This window comes from Gobius niger, assembly GCF_951799975.1.
Source record: "Gobius niger genome assembly, chromosome: 20".
NCBI lineage: Eukaryota > Metazoa > Chordata > Actinopteri > Gobiiformes > Gobiidae > Gobius > Gobius niger.
In genome coordinates this window covers 12,257,500-12,274,903 of record NC_136871.1, presented here as the reverse complement: position 1 = coordinate 12,274,903, position 17,404 = coordinate 12,257,500, and the positions used below count along the sequence as shown (strand labels likewise).

The 17,404-nt window shown below is 39.8% G+C and overlaps 1 protein-coding gene across 2 annotated transcripts in view; it reads right to left on the bottom strand.

Annotated features, from left to right (window-relative positions):
* The window catches only part of cadpsa (Ca2+-dependent activator protein for secretion a), a 91,613-nt gene that overhangs the window by 62,184 nt on the left and 12,025 nt on the right, over positions 1-17,404 (bottom strand). For both annotated transcript variants that reach the window (XM_079579223.1, XM_079579222.1), the window contains exons 4-8: positions 7,520-7,600; positions 7,183-7,419; positions 5,499-5,620; positions 3,826-3,937; positions 3,590-3,729 (exon numbers count right to left, since the gene is read on the bottom strand). In XM_079579223.1, coding sequence (XP_079435349.1) covers positions 3,590-3,729; positions 3,826-3,937; positions 5,499-5,620; positions 7,183-7,419; positions 7,520-7,600 — 692 coding nt within the window. The remainder of the gene's footprint in view (positions 1-3,589; positions 3,730-3,825; positions 3,938-5,498; positions 5,621-7,182; positions 7,420-7,519; positions 7,601-17,404) is intronic.

Here is a 17,404-nt window from a genome sequence, read left to right as displayed (position 1 = left end):
TGACATGTATCAAAATAAATGTTTTTATTTAAATGACAAATTAGGTCAGTTCTTTTTTTTTTTTTTTTTTTTAAGTAAAAAATGTTTTACCACATTAAAATGAAATATTAATTTTATTAAAGAGACACATTGTTTTAATTGATTGGATATGATGTAATTGTATGGCAGTTCCTCTCGGTTAAATAATGTAATTTAACCAGATCACTCTTGGTATTAGTAATAAATGTTGTGTCTTGCAAAAGCACCAGAGAGCTCATGTATTAACGAAAATGAGAAGCCGCTGATGCCTTTAGTGACACATTATGGATTCAATTTATTGGCAAAATCACTGTTGAATCTAAAAATCACTAATTCTACTTTATTTATTTCATTGCGTCATTCTATGTACTATTGTTTGCTTATTTACGGTATTTATGAATCCATTGAAAAATGGGGTTTTGGTGACTTGAAAATATATATATATGCTTACAGTAAAATGTGACATTACAAATATTGTAAAAACCCACCTATATCTGATAAAGGTCCAGATATTATTGATTGTAGTAATAATTCTTAATAACTCATAACAAAGGATTCTTCATAAAATTAAAACGCTTCTTAATTTTCCAAGAAACGGAGGTTGACTTGTGTGACATATGAGCAAACACTGACCTCTGCTGGTGGAACAAGAGTCTGTTCCCAGATAGACTCAAACTCAAAACAAGGTACATTTAAGTATTGAAATAAGCCTTTTGGACAGGTGGACCCTGACTAGGCCTTTCTTCACACATTTCTCTTTCTTTTCAGCTTTTGTTGTATTAATACAGTGTTAATTGACATTTACAAATTGATGATACAAATTAAATACCCTTCATTATGCCTCTGTAACTTGGCCCATGAATGTGTTAATGTATAACACTCACTCTTCTGACAAAACGTATACTCTGAAGTGTTGCGGTTTACTGTTTGATTGATAATTCCGCCTCAGAATATATTATAAATATCTCTCAACACTAAAGCATTTCTATAGAACATGCCCTTGAACAAACTGAGGCCGCCACATATGAGCAGCAGGCATTGTCTCTGGTAAAGAATATTGGAGGGTGAGCAGGACCGTGAGCAGGACCTAGTTTTGACGGGGCCTCGGTGCTGAGAGTGTACCTCTGGGGGCCTCTCTCAGCTGTCTGCCTGTTTGTTGTCCTACATAAAACAACAGCCGTGGGTCTTTTACTACTCTTCAGTGTCCCCAAATCAGACCTAATCTATCACATTCTGCTGTCAGGCTCAACACTAGTGGAATGAGCATTCAGAAACAAAGAGGCTAGCATTAAACACAGCATCTGGGGGGCTGCCATTCTGCCCAAATGGACTCTATGGACATGTAGCAGGGGCAGGAGATCAGAAGCTTGCATTAGGAGAGAGCAAGATGATGATAAAAATCAAATCATGATCTGATCCCTGTGACGGGACTGTCATTTTGCATCGTGATTCAGCTTTACGCTCACAGAAACACAGAAACCTTCCCCACTTGCCCGCCCCTGTTGGTCCTCTGTCCTGCTTTGAATGAGTGACACACCAATTTAATTAATCATCATGAAGTGTGATTTTCTTGATGTAGCAGATGACGTTTGCATTGAGATAAAAATCCGTATTTTGATCTAGACCAGGGGTGTCAAACTCATTTTGGGTCGCGGGCCGAAATTCAGCTCCCATGGCGGGTCGCGGGCCACATATAATAGAGAAAATGTTTCCAATAAATGAATAATAATAAGCTGTGATTTGATCAAAGCCCCAACTTGACTGTAGCTTCATCAATGACAACGGCTTACACTTGTATTGCACTTTACAAGCCTGTGTCACAAGTTCCTGAAAGTGCAGTAGTCATTATTCATTCACTTGGTGGTGGTAAACTTTTATTGAAGCCACAGCCGCCCTGGGGCAGACTGTCCATTTACCACATGGCTATATAATGTGTTGTTCATATCCTGAGCTCTTATTATGTCAGTGCCCTCTGCTGGACACGTGTGGAACTCTATATATCCTTTTTTTTTAATTTAATGCCCCCTAGTGGCTAGAATGAGCATTCTGGTTATTCTTTAAAAAATCATAACTCCGCACAGGAATGGGCTAAAGACTTACTTTTTTTTTGACATACTCTGGAATTTATGCTCTACAGGGCAGGGGCCGGATTAAATCATCTCCGTATGTTTGACACCCCTGATCTAGACTCTAAGAGGGATGTGATGTCATTTTTGGGAAGTGATGAGGGCCAGAAGGTCCTTCTCTGATAGCCCTGGCCAAATGAAGATTAAAAAGTGTTAAATGTCTTAATTGTACACTTAATTGTATAATGTACAATTGAGTTGCTTATATTGGTATTTCTTGAGGTGTAACTGTAATTTCCTACTTAAAGAGTGCCTTAAACACCTCTGACAAACTGCTCCGCCTTAGGACTTGCTCTACAGATTCAGCTGCCCCACTGTTGTCAGGCCACACACATGATTGACAGCCAGCATGACTGACAGAATTATCAGCCAATCAAAATTCAAAGTACAACGACCGTGCGTCCCCCAGGCTCTGCTGTGTCTCAGCGGCTAAATAGTAAATAGAGGTACGAGACTACAAGCGCTAAAATGGCATCCCACATAGCACCAAACTGTAAGTCTAGTATCTTTTTGTTACTTTGGATTTTGCGTTTGGGTTGATGTCTGGATATCTCGCTCTGTCAACAGAACATCTCATAAACATCTCATTAACATTCCATGTTCATGCTCTCATCTCACCTGTCGTGTGTTTTTCTATACGAGTGTTCCCGAAGGTTTAGTTTGGGGGCGGAGGCATGGCTGCTTTGTTTTTTTCGCTTTGACAAACAAATGCCACAAAACAAAGCAGATTTACCCATACGCCTTTCTTCAATTTATATGCATTTCAGTGAGTGAGCCAAGGTTGCTACTATCTAGGCCTGTCAGGATAACAACATTTGAAGTTCAATAAATTAAGAAAAAATGTAAATCTCTGTAATCCCTTGTTCGAAAAGTGCGAATAATGAACCCAAACAGATATCTGCCAATTATTGAACAATAAGTGAATATGCTAATTCTCATGACACGACCCCTAGTTTGCATGGCATTAACTATTGATGCTTTTGATAATAATTTTAAAAGATAATCTGTAAACAATCCAGTCCAGGTTACTTATTTTGACCACTTTTATTATGATTCTACGATGTTATTATTTTTTTTAAACTTAATTATAACAAAATGACTGTTGAAAAAAGGTGTAAAGGTAAAGGTGTAGCTGTTTCTTCATCAGCTCGTCTTCGACAGTGTGAACATGAGCTAAGGTGTTGATCTCCTTCCATTTTTATCACTTTTTTGTATAGTTTTAAATATAGTTTATAGGATTATATAAATTGAGATCTTGGTGTATGATGCACTGTGCAACTATAATTCAGAATAAATGGAGCTTGAGTCTGCTTTTAACTTCAGGACTTAAATAGATATAAACAAGCCAGAGTTAAAAGTGGAAGAAAGAATAAATCAAATCTAAATCTACGTCTAAACCAACTCAACTTTAAGCCTTGAATTGTGCTGATTGGACGGACACTTACCCACAGTGCTTCATGTTCTGAGGCTTGTCCATGCGCACTGCGAGTCTGATCCGCAGGTCACTGTCCGAGCAGCCTTTGGACACCGCCATCTTGTGGAGCTCTGACTGTTTGGGGCTGTTAGGCGTGGGGTGCAGCACCACCTTGTAACACACACACACACACACACACGATGCACATATAGTGATGCACGGATGGCATGGACAGTATCGCAGAGGAATTTACAGTGAGGCTCATACTCTGCCTAGTTCCTTGTCCTCAAGGGCCAACACCCCCGTGCTCTCGGTGAACAGCTTCACTTTGACGGCTGGCAGCGGCTGTGTGGTGGTGAAGTCCCCCTGGGTCCCCCACCTGCATACATACACATAACATGACTACACTGACACTATAGAGACGTCTACGGTAGGATGGTCAGAATGTGTACCATGGAGATAATGCATCACTTATTTTGTTTATATCCTTGTTTAAGAATGCTAAGGTTAATTTGACCCAGACACTAAACTATCTCACAAACTGTCTCTCTGATTTTGTGAACTTCCGATTGTTGCTGTTGTTATTAATAAATCTGACTCAGGACATGATACGCTACCTCTCCGGGAGCATTTTGTGCAATTTAAACTTCCACAGACCGGTGGAGAAATGCGGGCAGTCCAGAAGACGAGAGTGAAATGCGGGCACAGACAAATTTGAGAGAAGAGAACTGTCTCACCAGAGAAATGCGGAGAAGTCGAACCAGAGGAACATGCGGGCAACAACGATTTAAGCTTCACAACGATGACAGCCTTTGCAAACATGTGTTGGCGTCGGTAGTGTATCTTTGAAAACCATTCTTTAAGTGTCTATTGCTGGGTTTCAGGTGACATTACAGCGTTATAATGGCCTATAATTATACACAGAGGTAAAATTATTGTGTTTTTGAGGACATTTTTGGTCTCGTACAGAGAGATCATGGACCCGGTGACTGATATCAATGATCGTTTTTGTAATTCATACATTTTCTTTTTAGATACGACTAGTGAAAGTGTAATGCTGTTAATACTGGAAATACTGGCTCCTGCCCCTCACTGGGTCCTGTGACATCATCACATTCTAGAACTTGCAACCCAGCAATAGCTGATAATGAAGATAATGATAAAGATATTTATTTCATATGACATTTTACTTGTATAACACTGTGGTTCTCAGATTTACCGCTGGTGGTATTTGGTACTCAGGGTAATTTACAATTTTAGACTTTCTTCATATTAGAGATATTTTTTATTTTCAATGTGTAATTTAATGTGTAATGTGTTTAAGTTAGGTGGGTTTCTTCTCATTTAGAAGTGGGTTAAACATTACGTAGTTTGTTTAAATCAGGGATCTTCAACCTATAGCTTGGGATCTACCAGTTCCAGCTCTCCAGCCCTTTCTTGACCCGCCAAAGGCTTTCTACATTTCTTCACACGTTTGATGAGTTACATTTTAGGTATTTTCTTTATGTTCTGACCATTTTGAACAGAATCTGCAAACCAATTAGGTAAAAAAAAAAAAAAAAAAAAAAAACTCTCCACCCAAGTGGCATAGTTACACAAGGGTCTTCAAAGCAAAAGTGGCTCTCTGAAGGTTTTGTTAAGTGAAAGTATTAGTCCTGAATTGATCTTGATCTAGTCCTGGTGGTACTTGGAAATTCAAACATTTTATGGGATGATACTTGGTGTGAAGAGTTTGAGAACCACTTTGGTCCATTAGTAGGATACACAACACAATTCTAACTCTTTCCAGTAGAGGGCAGTATGTGTCAAGAAATAAAGTACCTTGAGTTACGCCGTCAAAATACAACTCGATAATAATAATGATAATATCTTAGCAATAGGAACAGCAGCACATTCATCTTGTTGATTTGATCATTTCAGACCATATTTGTACCACGCACATGGGCTTTGACGCTTCGGCCTGGTCTGTCTGCAGCTTGTGTCCTCCTTCCACTTCCATCGTGCAGTAAACTATTCGATTTGGCGCCAGCGACTTGAGACCGAGCACCTCCATGATGACCACCTGCAGACAACACAGACAAACCCATCAAATAACAAACAAAAATTATATATTATCAGACAGAAACGTTTTGCTTCAGCAGGTGCGCGCACTCTTAACTCATGATATCGCGCCGCCTGTTGTTGAGTAGTGGTATGGCATTATTATTTTCATTTCTGTCGTTAACTATTGTTGTTAAAATTCAACATTATTGTGCCCTGGACTTACATCCGCTCTAAGCCATGTCTTTAAGAGCTATTTTAAGAAGAGAACAGCCCAGGTTCTCAGAAAAGCAACTGCTGGCAAAAAGAACAGTACACATTATTCCTGCACCTCACCCACATTGTTCTGTACTTTCTCTGACAGATGGAATAATGCCTCTGTGCGCGTGAGCCAAAAGCGAGGCAAGGATCTCCTGCTGGAAGAGTAAAGGTGTGCAGTTCCATTAAGCTTCATAGTCTTGGCAGAAGCACAAAAATACATTGCATAGCACTGACTCACTTAAGCTAGGGATATGCAACATACAAAAACAGAAAAGCCCTAATCATATTGTCAGTATCGTTTGTAATATCGAGCATGAAAGGAATTTTTGAGTCAAGTCCGAGATTTAAAGGTACACTTCTTAAAATTTTTGGATTATAGGCTACTGCTGTCAATACAAAACATGCATCTAATCATGAGCTCGACACAAAGTCTATTTTTGCGGTGGGTAATCAAAGAATGTAGTCGGATGAGGACCTATCCTATTTATATCTTATTATTGGCTGCCTTTAGTCAACATCTCCATGGAGACGAGTTGGAGGAGTCCCGCTCCTAGTAAAGTTATAGTTAGGTCCTTGGAGAGGTGAGCCGCTCACAGCAAACACACGTGTAAGTCCATTTTATTAGGTCATTTTCAACTATAAAAATATTTGTAATATATCAATCTTAACCGAGTGCATTTTCTCCAGGTCAGCTTTACCCAAATCTAAAAGCTTGCAGCCATCTTTTTTCTCGTGTTGTTGCCTTCTTTTCGTTGCTCTTTTGTCACTTTTCTGTTGCTCTTTTGTTGCATTTTTTGTTGCTTTTTTGTCACACTTTTTCATCACGTTTCTGTTATTGTTTGGTTGCTCTTTTGTTGCGTTTTGTCACTTTGTCGTCAGGTTTTTGCCACTTTTTCTATCAAATGTTTTTGTAAAATTTTTCGTCCTCATTCTTGTTTCATATTTGTTGCTATTTTGACACTTTTTTCAAGACGCTTTCAGATTTGGATAAAGCCAAACCGAAGAAAATGCGCTCGGTTCAGGTGGGGGTTAAGAGGTTAAAAGCGTGTAGTTTATTCTATGTCAGGGGTGAAATGTTACACGGTATGGCACGGTATAGTGTCCAACTTTCGAATCTTATGTGTCCCTCTCTTCCTCCACCGCCATCTCCACAGCAGCAAACATCAGCCACCTCCTCCTCTTCATTTTCCCTTTTCATGATCACCTGTCTCTCATATGAGAACTATTTTCCTGACCATATCTGTCATGCCCTGCCTTCATCACTCATATTTCTACTTTTAGGCGCCCAAACACCATCTTTATCCAGTTTATTTGTCTACAGACCTCTAGCGTGAAGGACAGCACCACATCCGACTTGGATAGCGTGTTCTCGTCCTCTTGCCCCATGTCCATAATGGAGGCGTTGTGTCCCCGCTTGAGTTTCTGCAGTTTGAAGTCCCCTCCCTTGGAAACGGGCATGCTCTCCAGATTGGCCATGAGAAGGTTGACCGACGACCGCAGCTCCTCAATGAACATGGCCTCCATTTCCCTAGAGCAGAACCTGGGGAACCTGCCTCCGTGCTAACAACACACAGACACAATGTGAGTTTGGGCATATGTAAATGAACTGAATTGTGCTCTTTGAAGTGAGAGCGTGTCTGCTTGTATACGTGGCCTTTACCCGTGCAATCTGATCTGCCATTTGCAGCCGTCCATCCAGCTCCCTCCTGATCTGAGCCGCCTGTTCATCTGGGTTGTCCAACTGGGGGGAAACAAAACAATGATCTAATCTCAGATATGAAAACTCGCACACAAAAATCACAATACAATTGACCCATTTAAAAATGACCGTATCACATATCATTCATTGGCTTTATCAATACAAAGAATTATTGGTTTATAATTATTTGTTTGATGATAACTCGGGGAATGGTCTCCTGTTAAAAATGCATTAAAACTTTGATCATTAATTACTAAGGTCATCATCTCTCATGCTCCTCACCTGCTCAAACTGCATAAAAGACAGTAAGAAAAAGTAGTCCCCTGCACTAAACACTGATTGATCAATTTGAAAAGGAGAAGAAAAGGGAAATATACATTTGGATTTTTTTTTGTGTGTGTTAAAAAATAGAAATATCAAACGGGGTTCAAAACTTTTGAATGTGGTCCAATAAAGCGTAGTACAAATATATTTATATTTGACATAATCGTATTGATCATAATCATAATCATGGCAGCGTGTAAACAGGCAGCAACCTCCCTTTCTCTTGGTTCAGCTTTATTTTTGCCTTTTTCTGCAAGTTGCATTTGTGGTTTCTGTGTTCCACATTGTTTAACTGGCTACGTTTGTACGTCTTTGCTCTGTACTGCAAAGAGTCCATTATGGTCCTGAAGAAAGCAGCTTTTTAAAAGTAAACAAAAAGATAGCTTATCAGTTAAACTCATTTGAGGCCTACAGATTTCTTCTTCTGAATCACTGAAGAGGCACCAAGAGCCCCCCACACCAGCGGCACAGTGGAGGCGTCATAAGAGAAGCTACAAAGAGAAGCTACAGGCAACAGGGGGGACCAACGAGGAGGTATCTGAGCAAGACTCACAGCTAAGTCACAGATGCCTTCTATTGTTCTGGCTAATCGACATTCACTGGGGAAAACAGATTATCTGCTAAGCTCTCCCAAGAAGATGGTGAAAGACTGTTGTGGAGCGGAGGGAGCAAAGGGAGCTGCGCAGGAGGAAGAGGAAGGAGGAGGTGCAGGAGCTGACCAGTGCAGGACACCACGCTCTGAAACAGGGACAGACCCAGGAGGCTCTGCACTGTTTCAGAGAATCAGAGGAGACTGAAGGCAGCCAGCCAGGTTTCCTCTGGGTGCTCGGCCCACAATGGCAGTGCAGATCAGGACAAACACCTACCTGGACACTATTTCGTTGTATGCACTTATTTACTTACTCTGCCCATCACTGATATCAACACACCATACCATAATTTCTATCCATTGCTCCACATTCTTTCAAGCACAGGTCACTGGATGAAATGCAGGTGATGGGACTCACTCAAGGAAACTGGCACTGGGATAAAACCATCAAAATGTCGGAGTAGGAGGAGAACACAGCAAATATCACTAATTAAATTCAATGTGAGACACTATACGGAAATTCCTAATAGAGAATGGCACAGCAAAGACATTTTGACATTGTGGAAGGAACATTTAATGAGTATATTGTCTGCATTTCACTTTCAAAACAGCATCCAAAGTTATTTCCGTATTATGGTAATGACAGCCCACACACAACGCAGAAAGTGGCCGGAAATGTCTTTCTGTTGCCAATTAAGTATCTTGTTTCATGCAATTTCCTTCTTCTTAATTTGTGACATACAGTTCTATATAAAGGCTGAGTGCCGCACTGCCGAGCATACACAGGGAATGTGGGGGTTCTGCACACTATATAAGCTGTGAGCGCGGCGTTGCGGGGGAGCCTCCTCGCGTCCTGGCGGGGGGCAGTGGGAAGAGGAAGTGTGGGCAGTTGGCGTGGGGATATCAAACAGACGCCACTCGGTTACCACCCACCACTAACTACATGGCACCAGACTCCAGCTCCTGACCTCACATAACCCCATAAACATGTACTGAAAACGAATCCGAAAAGTTTTTGGGAAGTTCATTCATTAGAGAATTCATAAGCCCCATGGGAAGTTTATGAAACATGTAATATTCACTGAATGATAGTCTAGAGTTATATCTTTTGCTGGAATAAGTAAAGCCTTGTGAAGTTTGCGTGCTTCCTTTTGATACAGTAAGATTTTTGATATGTATCCTGGATGTTATCCGCTCTTCATTTAATTATCCTTATTCGTCACACATCGGCAGTGCTGTCTGCAGTATCTTGACTTTATTGGGGGTTTTTTTCTTCTATGGAGCCTGTTTTTATATCTGTTTAGGGAAGGTGGGGAGGGGGACTTTGTTGGTATTTTGCTTTTGGTGTATTTACTCACTCACTCCATACTTGATATTGGCAAGTGTACTGTACACATGTAGCCACAGTGAACCTGGAGTAAACTGACAGAACCTCAGCTGCCAATGTGAATGTTGGGCCAGCTTCCTTTAAAGCTTTCTCATCTAGCCAAAACCTGAACTGGAATCTAAAGGTTAATACAACACAATATTTGTATGTAGTTTGCTGTTTTTGCCTTTCTAGTCATAAGGGCTAAAAATTTTTTACCATGTTCTTCTTATTTCTAGAATACTGTTAAATAAAAACACAAACCACATTAAATTAAATTACTATTTTCAGCTTTTTTCTCATTTTCTTTCAATGTACTCTTCAAACAGTCCTAAGGTGTAGAATGAGCCCAGACCTGTTCACCACAACTGCCTCTAGAATCCTGCACTGTCACTCAAAAAGGTGTTCCTTTGGGTCTGAAGTGCTGTAACGCGCGAGCTTAATATAGAACCTGCAGTTACGCGTAAGACCTGAGGTGGCAGTAGACAGTATAAAAATGACCAACTGCATCTAGTCTCTTTGAGCTTTGATTACAGCACACATTCATAAGCTTTCACAATGTCAAAAGATCCACTGTTGCTTAAAATTTTCACTAAGATCTTGTATTGATGATGGGGAGTGTGACCACTGTGCAAAGCCTTCTTCAGCAAATCTCAAAGTATCTTAATGGAGTTAAGATCTGGACTCTGTGGTGGCCAATCCATGTGTGAAAATGATGTCTCACGCTCCCTGAATCACTCTTTCACGATGTGAGCCCGATGAATACTGGCTTTGTCATCTTGGAATACGCCCCTGCCATCAGGAAAGAAGAAATCCATTCATTGATAGAATAACCTGGTCATTCAGGATGTTCATGTCCTCAGCTGAGTCACTCTTTGTTTGGGTACATAGTGTTGCTGAACCTGGCCTTGACCAACTGCAGTAATCCCAGATTATAAATTAGTTGACTATATTTGGTCAGGCAGTGTTTCTATTATACTATATAAAAACACCAACTTAAAGAATTGAATTCCTTACAACAACAACTACTATGAGGGTTACAAATGTTATTCTATTTTCCGGAAAACGATTTTGGAAATGTCTTCCGAGGCAATTATGCCCTTGGAGGCTGACGTTTTGTGACTTCCCAGCTGCCGACAGTCTGCCAGTCTGCTCATGTAGCTCAGACACTATCTCCTCTGGACACTGCGGGTGAGTTGCGTTACCCCCCACCCCCCTCTCTCGGTTCAGATAAGGAGACAGTTGGCATGGCGAGAATGACTTGGGAGGGGGGAGGATCGGCGACTGGCGGGGACTGGCTACTGTGTACAGTTGCTATGGAAACTACAACAGCGAGGACAAAGGCCGGCGGGGAGGGAGGTTACCGTCAACAAGCTGGACACAGGCTTTCATGTGTTAATTGGAGATTTATTTTTTTAATGTAATTAAAGTACTGTAAATTTACTGAAGGCCTCTTCCAATCACAGTGTCTATAAAGCTTAGCTTGATGCAGGCACCAAGTAGGATACTGTTTATTCAGTTAATAACCTCTATAAAATCTCTCGTGTCTCTCATGCTTTATATTTTATTTTATTATTTGAACTGAGTTTGCACATTACTCTTTATACAGAAGGCTTTACTTGGATTATAAGATTATAGGAATTCAAATAACACCACTATTGTAATCATAAAAATAACTTCAAATATAACTCGAGTAAAATGCACAGATTATATTTGAACTGCAGTAAAATGTTCATAGGGTATTTACTTCACTTATAATATTATTCATGGAATTTGTGAAAACTCTATCATTATCACTCTGATTTCCTGTGTTGTACCTTGAGGTCTATTGTAGTTGACACCCTAGCATTTAGAAGTAAAAAGAAAATTGCATAGTGGTGTTTGGAGGAGAAAACAATTAGCTGGTTTAAAACAGTGCGTCATACTGTTTATGTGCCGCTTACTACGCGCACTCAGAAAGTCATCCTCTTTAAGGCTCATTAACTGGAGCTGTACAAAGTAATGGAATGGACCAGATCAAAGCTGTGTTGTAGAATCAAGTCAATGTATTTTCTCTCATGTCACAGAACGAACATTCAGATGTTATCAATGTATGATTTAAATGAACAAATGCTATGTTATGTGCTTGCCTCAACTTTAGTTAGTGCCGCCATGAATTGTGCCCGTCCCTTCAATGCTATTAGTATACATAGGATTGCAGTCGTCAAGAGAATATCAGCTACTACATGGACACAATTCGTTTTCAGGCCACACAGAGAAACAGTGCAGTGTTGACTTGGTGCAAATGAATAAGGGACGTTATACATAACTCTACTGTGCTACTGTGCGATGTGTGGCAAAAATAGGGGAAAGTGGACGGGGCAGAATAAGGTTAAAGGGACTATACAGAGTTTAATAATGTTAAAACTAAGTATTTTCCTCCCCTTCATGTTTCAGCCATGTCCTATTGTGTAGAATGAGCCTAGACCTATTCAGCTACTAGGTCTGGGCTGAGTAGGTCAGACCTAGTGACCTAGGTCAGCTTTTTGAGCTTTGACCCAGCTCAAAAAGCTTTTCGAAAGTGCCATTATGCACAAGCTTAATATAGAGTTTGCAGTTACGCGCAAGACCTGAGGTGGCAGCAGTGAGCATAAAATGACCAACTTGAATCTAGTCTCATTAAGAGCAGATAATGATGACTAAAAGTATAATTAAAATTATCCTTAAAACTACATAAATATGCACTTAAAGGGACATAAAAGAGCTTCCTGTGATAGTGTGAAAGAGACCTATAACCCAAGCAACAAGACTAGGGCTTTGTGCATGCGGGAGAAGTTCCACAAAACAGTGCAATATGATTAAAATAGTTTTTTAAATAAAATTACATGTCATGTACGTAGAGTTCACTTCAGATTTAGTTGAGTAATTTTACGTGGCTTTTTTTTTTTCAAAAACCTTTTGTTTTAAAACCAAAAAAATCTTGACCAAAATTAAAAAGCATTAATATCAAAAGACAAAACTAAATAGTAACATGTTCTCAAAATTAACACTGTAATGACGCAATCTATACACAATTTTAAAGGTCGCTGTGAAAGATAGAACATTAAGTGATAGGTCAACTGCTTTGTGACCAATGGGATGTACAGTATACGTACCTGTAGACCTGTAAACATGTTCTAAAAGTCTGTATTGTTCAGTCTCAAACGTTAATGCTTATTGATTAAAAACTGAACTGTGCGCTGCAAACGGAACCACATGAAAATAAAAGAATGTCAAATCTGATTATGAACATCTAGACCCATGTAGTACATCAGCAGTCTAATCTTTTCTTTCTCTATTTTTCTTTTTTTTTTCAAACGGCATCATGGGAAGAGATATGTGGCCACAGAGCTCAGTAAATGCAGTTTGACCAATTTGCCTGTGGTTGTAATGAAGGCCGGGGCTGGAAGACAAATTGAATTGCAGAGCCACACGGCGGATACACTGTAGTGAGCGAGAACAGAGTGGGTGTTCTCTCTCCGCTCTATCAGATGGTTTCGGTCATTACGACAGTGGGAGAGGCAGCAGCAGCCACTCGGCACCTCACACTGCTCACAATGCTAGCCCAAGACAACCGGGCCAGCACAGAAGGCAGCGGGAAAGACACATTTTACAGTATATTTCCCCAAGCATTTTCACTATATGTCATCCGCATTTGCTGATGGAGACAGCCTCTTCTCACGCCTTCAGACTATACGGCCAAGCTAACCCAGCCTCATCATGGCAGGCAATTACTGAAATGATAACTGCTAAATAGCCCTCCATGCAATTTGTGCACCTCCAGGCCATCATCTCAAATAAGAATCTGTTTTTTCCCCCATGTTGTTCTGGTTTTTTACCGATAAATGAAGGATAAATTAATAAATGAGAAAATAAAGAACAGACTCTTCCATTGCTTTGTGTTGTACCAAACAAACGTTTCCTCAGAATGGAGCAAAACTAAACTTTATTTAGTCCAGCCTTCCCAAAGACATAGAGAACCTTTTTCTCGAAATGCACTTTTAATCTTTTTGATTAATAAGCACCAATAAATGAGAAATTATACTACTTGAATGTAGTACTGATAGACTTTTGATTTATTCACTGTACATGGACCAATTTCTTTTTAATTCTTGCTGACAGTGGTATAGGTGGTATTAGAGATGCACCGATCCGATATATTGATAAACTCTTGGATAAACATTTAACAAGGAAGACTTTTCTACACTAAATATCCTTGGGTAAATGCCAGGCTTAAGGCTACATTAATATAAACAACTCACATGAAGTGATCTGATCATTAAAAATATGTTAGATCAGTTTTTTCTTAAACTAAAATACAAACACTTGGCTTCAGCAGTGATTATTTTATTTCATCTGGCTACTTTGGGTATTTCTATCATAGTTTCTGACCCAGCCTTAATTAGTTTTCGTTAGCATTAGCATACTCTCGCTAGCTTTAGCGTGTCATTGCTAACCGCAGACTTTTGCACGGCGATGAATAATGCACTTGTAAGGTTAAAACTAAGTCAGCGAATTAATACTCCAGGTTCTTAGCTTTACAATGATATACAGTATGCCCATATTCAGTTAGATTTATGTGGTAAAAATTGTGCTTTTAAGGCGTTGAGAGTCAAAACTAGAAGGCCTATCGGTTATCTTGTATTAGTTTAGCAGTTCGTAAGTTCATGCAATCCTTATATTTGAAGAGTTTAGTGATGCTAGGCTAGTGCTAGGCTTGCACATGTCTATGGTAACTAGTAGCCTGCATTAAAACAGTCTGACCCAAGCACAGCGCACCTGAGGCAAATCACTTATAACACTACACTACCAATATAAATGTCTGTGTTGACTGAATAATTTTGTAAATATAACCATTTTGCATTTAAAATAACTTATGTTTGAGTAGCATCAGCTTCCTGGTTGTAAGCTACGCAGCGGCGGAGTGATCTGCTAGGTTACCGGATCTACAATAGTTTGTTCATAGACTGTATATATAATGGAAAGCTTCTGCTCACTCCTCTCCGTTTACCACAATGACCTCGTTCGAGGGGGAAATCATGGCGGATTTACAGACTCCTCCTCCCCAGCTCTGACGAAGCTTGTTCCTAAAAAGGGCATAAATGCAGGATCTTCACTGTAGACTCTGCCCTTGCGTGACGTGTATTGTTAGCTCCAATGCTAACAGTCCGACCCTCATTAAGTACGAGATTTCTAAAATTCTTCTTATGAAAACCAGCCTGGTTTCTTTAATTGTGAGTTACCCAGCGTTATCTCAGGAGGAATATCAAGCCTTAGAAAGTGTTAAAAAATTAGAAACCAGGCGCTAAAGTTGTTTTTAACGTGTCTAAAGTCCATTTCTTTACAATGGGAGACTAGCGGCTATATGGAGGTACTACAGCAATGGCGGCCTTTAGTGTCATGGGCCTAAAGCAGAGCATCCAGCGGGCATTGATTACTACACGTGGAATTCACAAAGGAGCTTTCTACAAATATGGTAACGTTTGGAGGACTACCCGATGATTTTGAAGAGGTTTTTAATGCAGGCTACAAGTTACCATAACTAGCCTAGCACTAGCCTAGCACCACTGCCTGAATTTAAAAAAAAAATCTCCAGAAATCAACAACACTCTGGATAACTAGGAAATTAGGCCCTATGTCAAACATCCTGAAATATCCCTTAAATGCTTCTGAATTTGAAAAAAATGCAGAATCAGACAAATTGCAATTTAATAGGCTATACTTGTCCGAATAACAAGACAAGTTACTGCTTTCTGCTTTAAGGAAGCATCATTTATGGTCTCCCGTCTCCTGTGAAGCATATACTGTGCCCCTGTGGATTACAATGTTGCTCTGTCACGGCTGACACTTTACAACACACAATAAACTTTAAACTGTTGTGCTTCAGTGCTCTAGCCGGACCATCTCTCATCTGTCAATAGTATTTTGGACCTGACCCTGCAATTCTTTCGGGATCAACATTTACTCAAACAATCAGGGCTTTTTTTTTCACAGAGGAGACTTATTCGTTCTTAATTGCGATATTTGGTGGGATTTTAATTAGCAGTTATTAGCCTCACTGTGCAGCGCCGACACCAACACAGCAATGTTTACTCCGATAGCTGTGAGGCAAACTGCTCAATTAGTGCGTGTTTTCAGCATAACCTCTGGGCCACCCGTCCTGCCCACTTCCTACAAATCACCACTTCTCTGTATTGTTAATTGCATACTTAGTTGCACCAGAGTCTTGGGGTCGGACAATATGGGGAATTATCACTACTCATTTAAGTTAATTCTGATTTATTTGTTCTAATAAAAATGTCAGTCCCAGTTGTAAAGTCGTTGAAGATAGAATTGATGGACTCAGATATGAGAAAACAAACATGGTCTCCTTTCTGTAATGCTGGCAGCAATAGCTTAAAAATGAATCTGTGCCAAACTTATGATGTATTCATTATGCCTTGCCTCTCATCCAAGAGGCTTTGTCGCTTGTCAAGAATCATTCAAAACATATTGCGGTCATCTTCAAAAAAGGTTCTCAAGTCATCTTCTGCACAATAGAGAAGATGACTCAAGAACCTTCAATGAAGATGGACAACTCCTGTACGACTGAGAGCCTACACAGACATACTGAAGTCAAACAATAAACTCAATTCATGACCAGGCGCAGGCAGACACTAAGCTCATTGTGCCTGCCCTTCACTTTAAAATCATAAATTCAGCACATTAATGGCAGTAGACATCTGTTCACAAAATAAGCGCATTACTGGATCGCAGCAACTATTCTAGAATTTTACTCCTTTGCATAATAGATAGAGTTCTCTTAATGAAGTATGTACATGTTGATTGAATATACATGTTTCTCTGAGATTATGTTACTTTCTCGCTGGGTGAACAATATTTGCAAGCATTTAGGGGTTTTATTATGTTTAACTTGGTAAATGAACTTGGTCATAGAACTTCAAGATATTTGATTGAAGAAACAGTGCAAATTGTAAGGCGTGTAATTAATCAATCTTATAACCTTCTTTTATGATAGAAATATTGTATTGGTTGTAGTTTTACATGCGTTTCTTTTTTCTAGTAATGGAACGGACCTTGCTTTGTTCTCCTTTAATATATTATAAACTAAGACACTAAAAATCCAGCGCATCTACAGTAGTTATAAAGCATTTGTAACATTTTCATGAGCTTGCAGGCTAGTTTTATGGCATTTATGTGAAAAGTGACTCTGCAAGTTGAGAAATGAGCCTATAAACCCGTCCTTGTGAAGAATTGCAATGCTACAAATATGGTAGGAATCTTAGGAATTAATTTAGACCACAAATAACATTTTAAATTAGTGGTTTCCTCTTTCATTGATTGTAAAAGAAAATTCAGGTACAGGACCTTTCAGTAAATTCTTTGCTCCTTCATCTGAATTTTTCCTTTAGCTTTACTCGTTGGCTTCTTCTTCGGGATTCCATTAGTGTGTATTGGCGGCTCCGACCCGGAGGCGGAGTTGCATGTGTGGTTTTCTGGCCAGAGACACCAGGGGGAGATGAAAGATCCCCCCAATCGTCCCATTAAC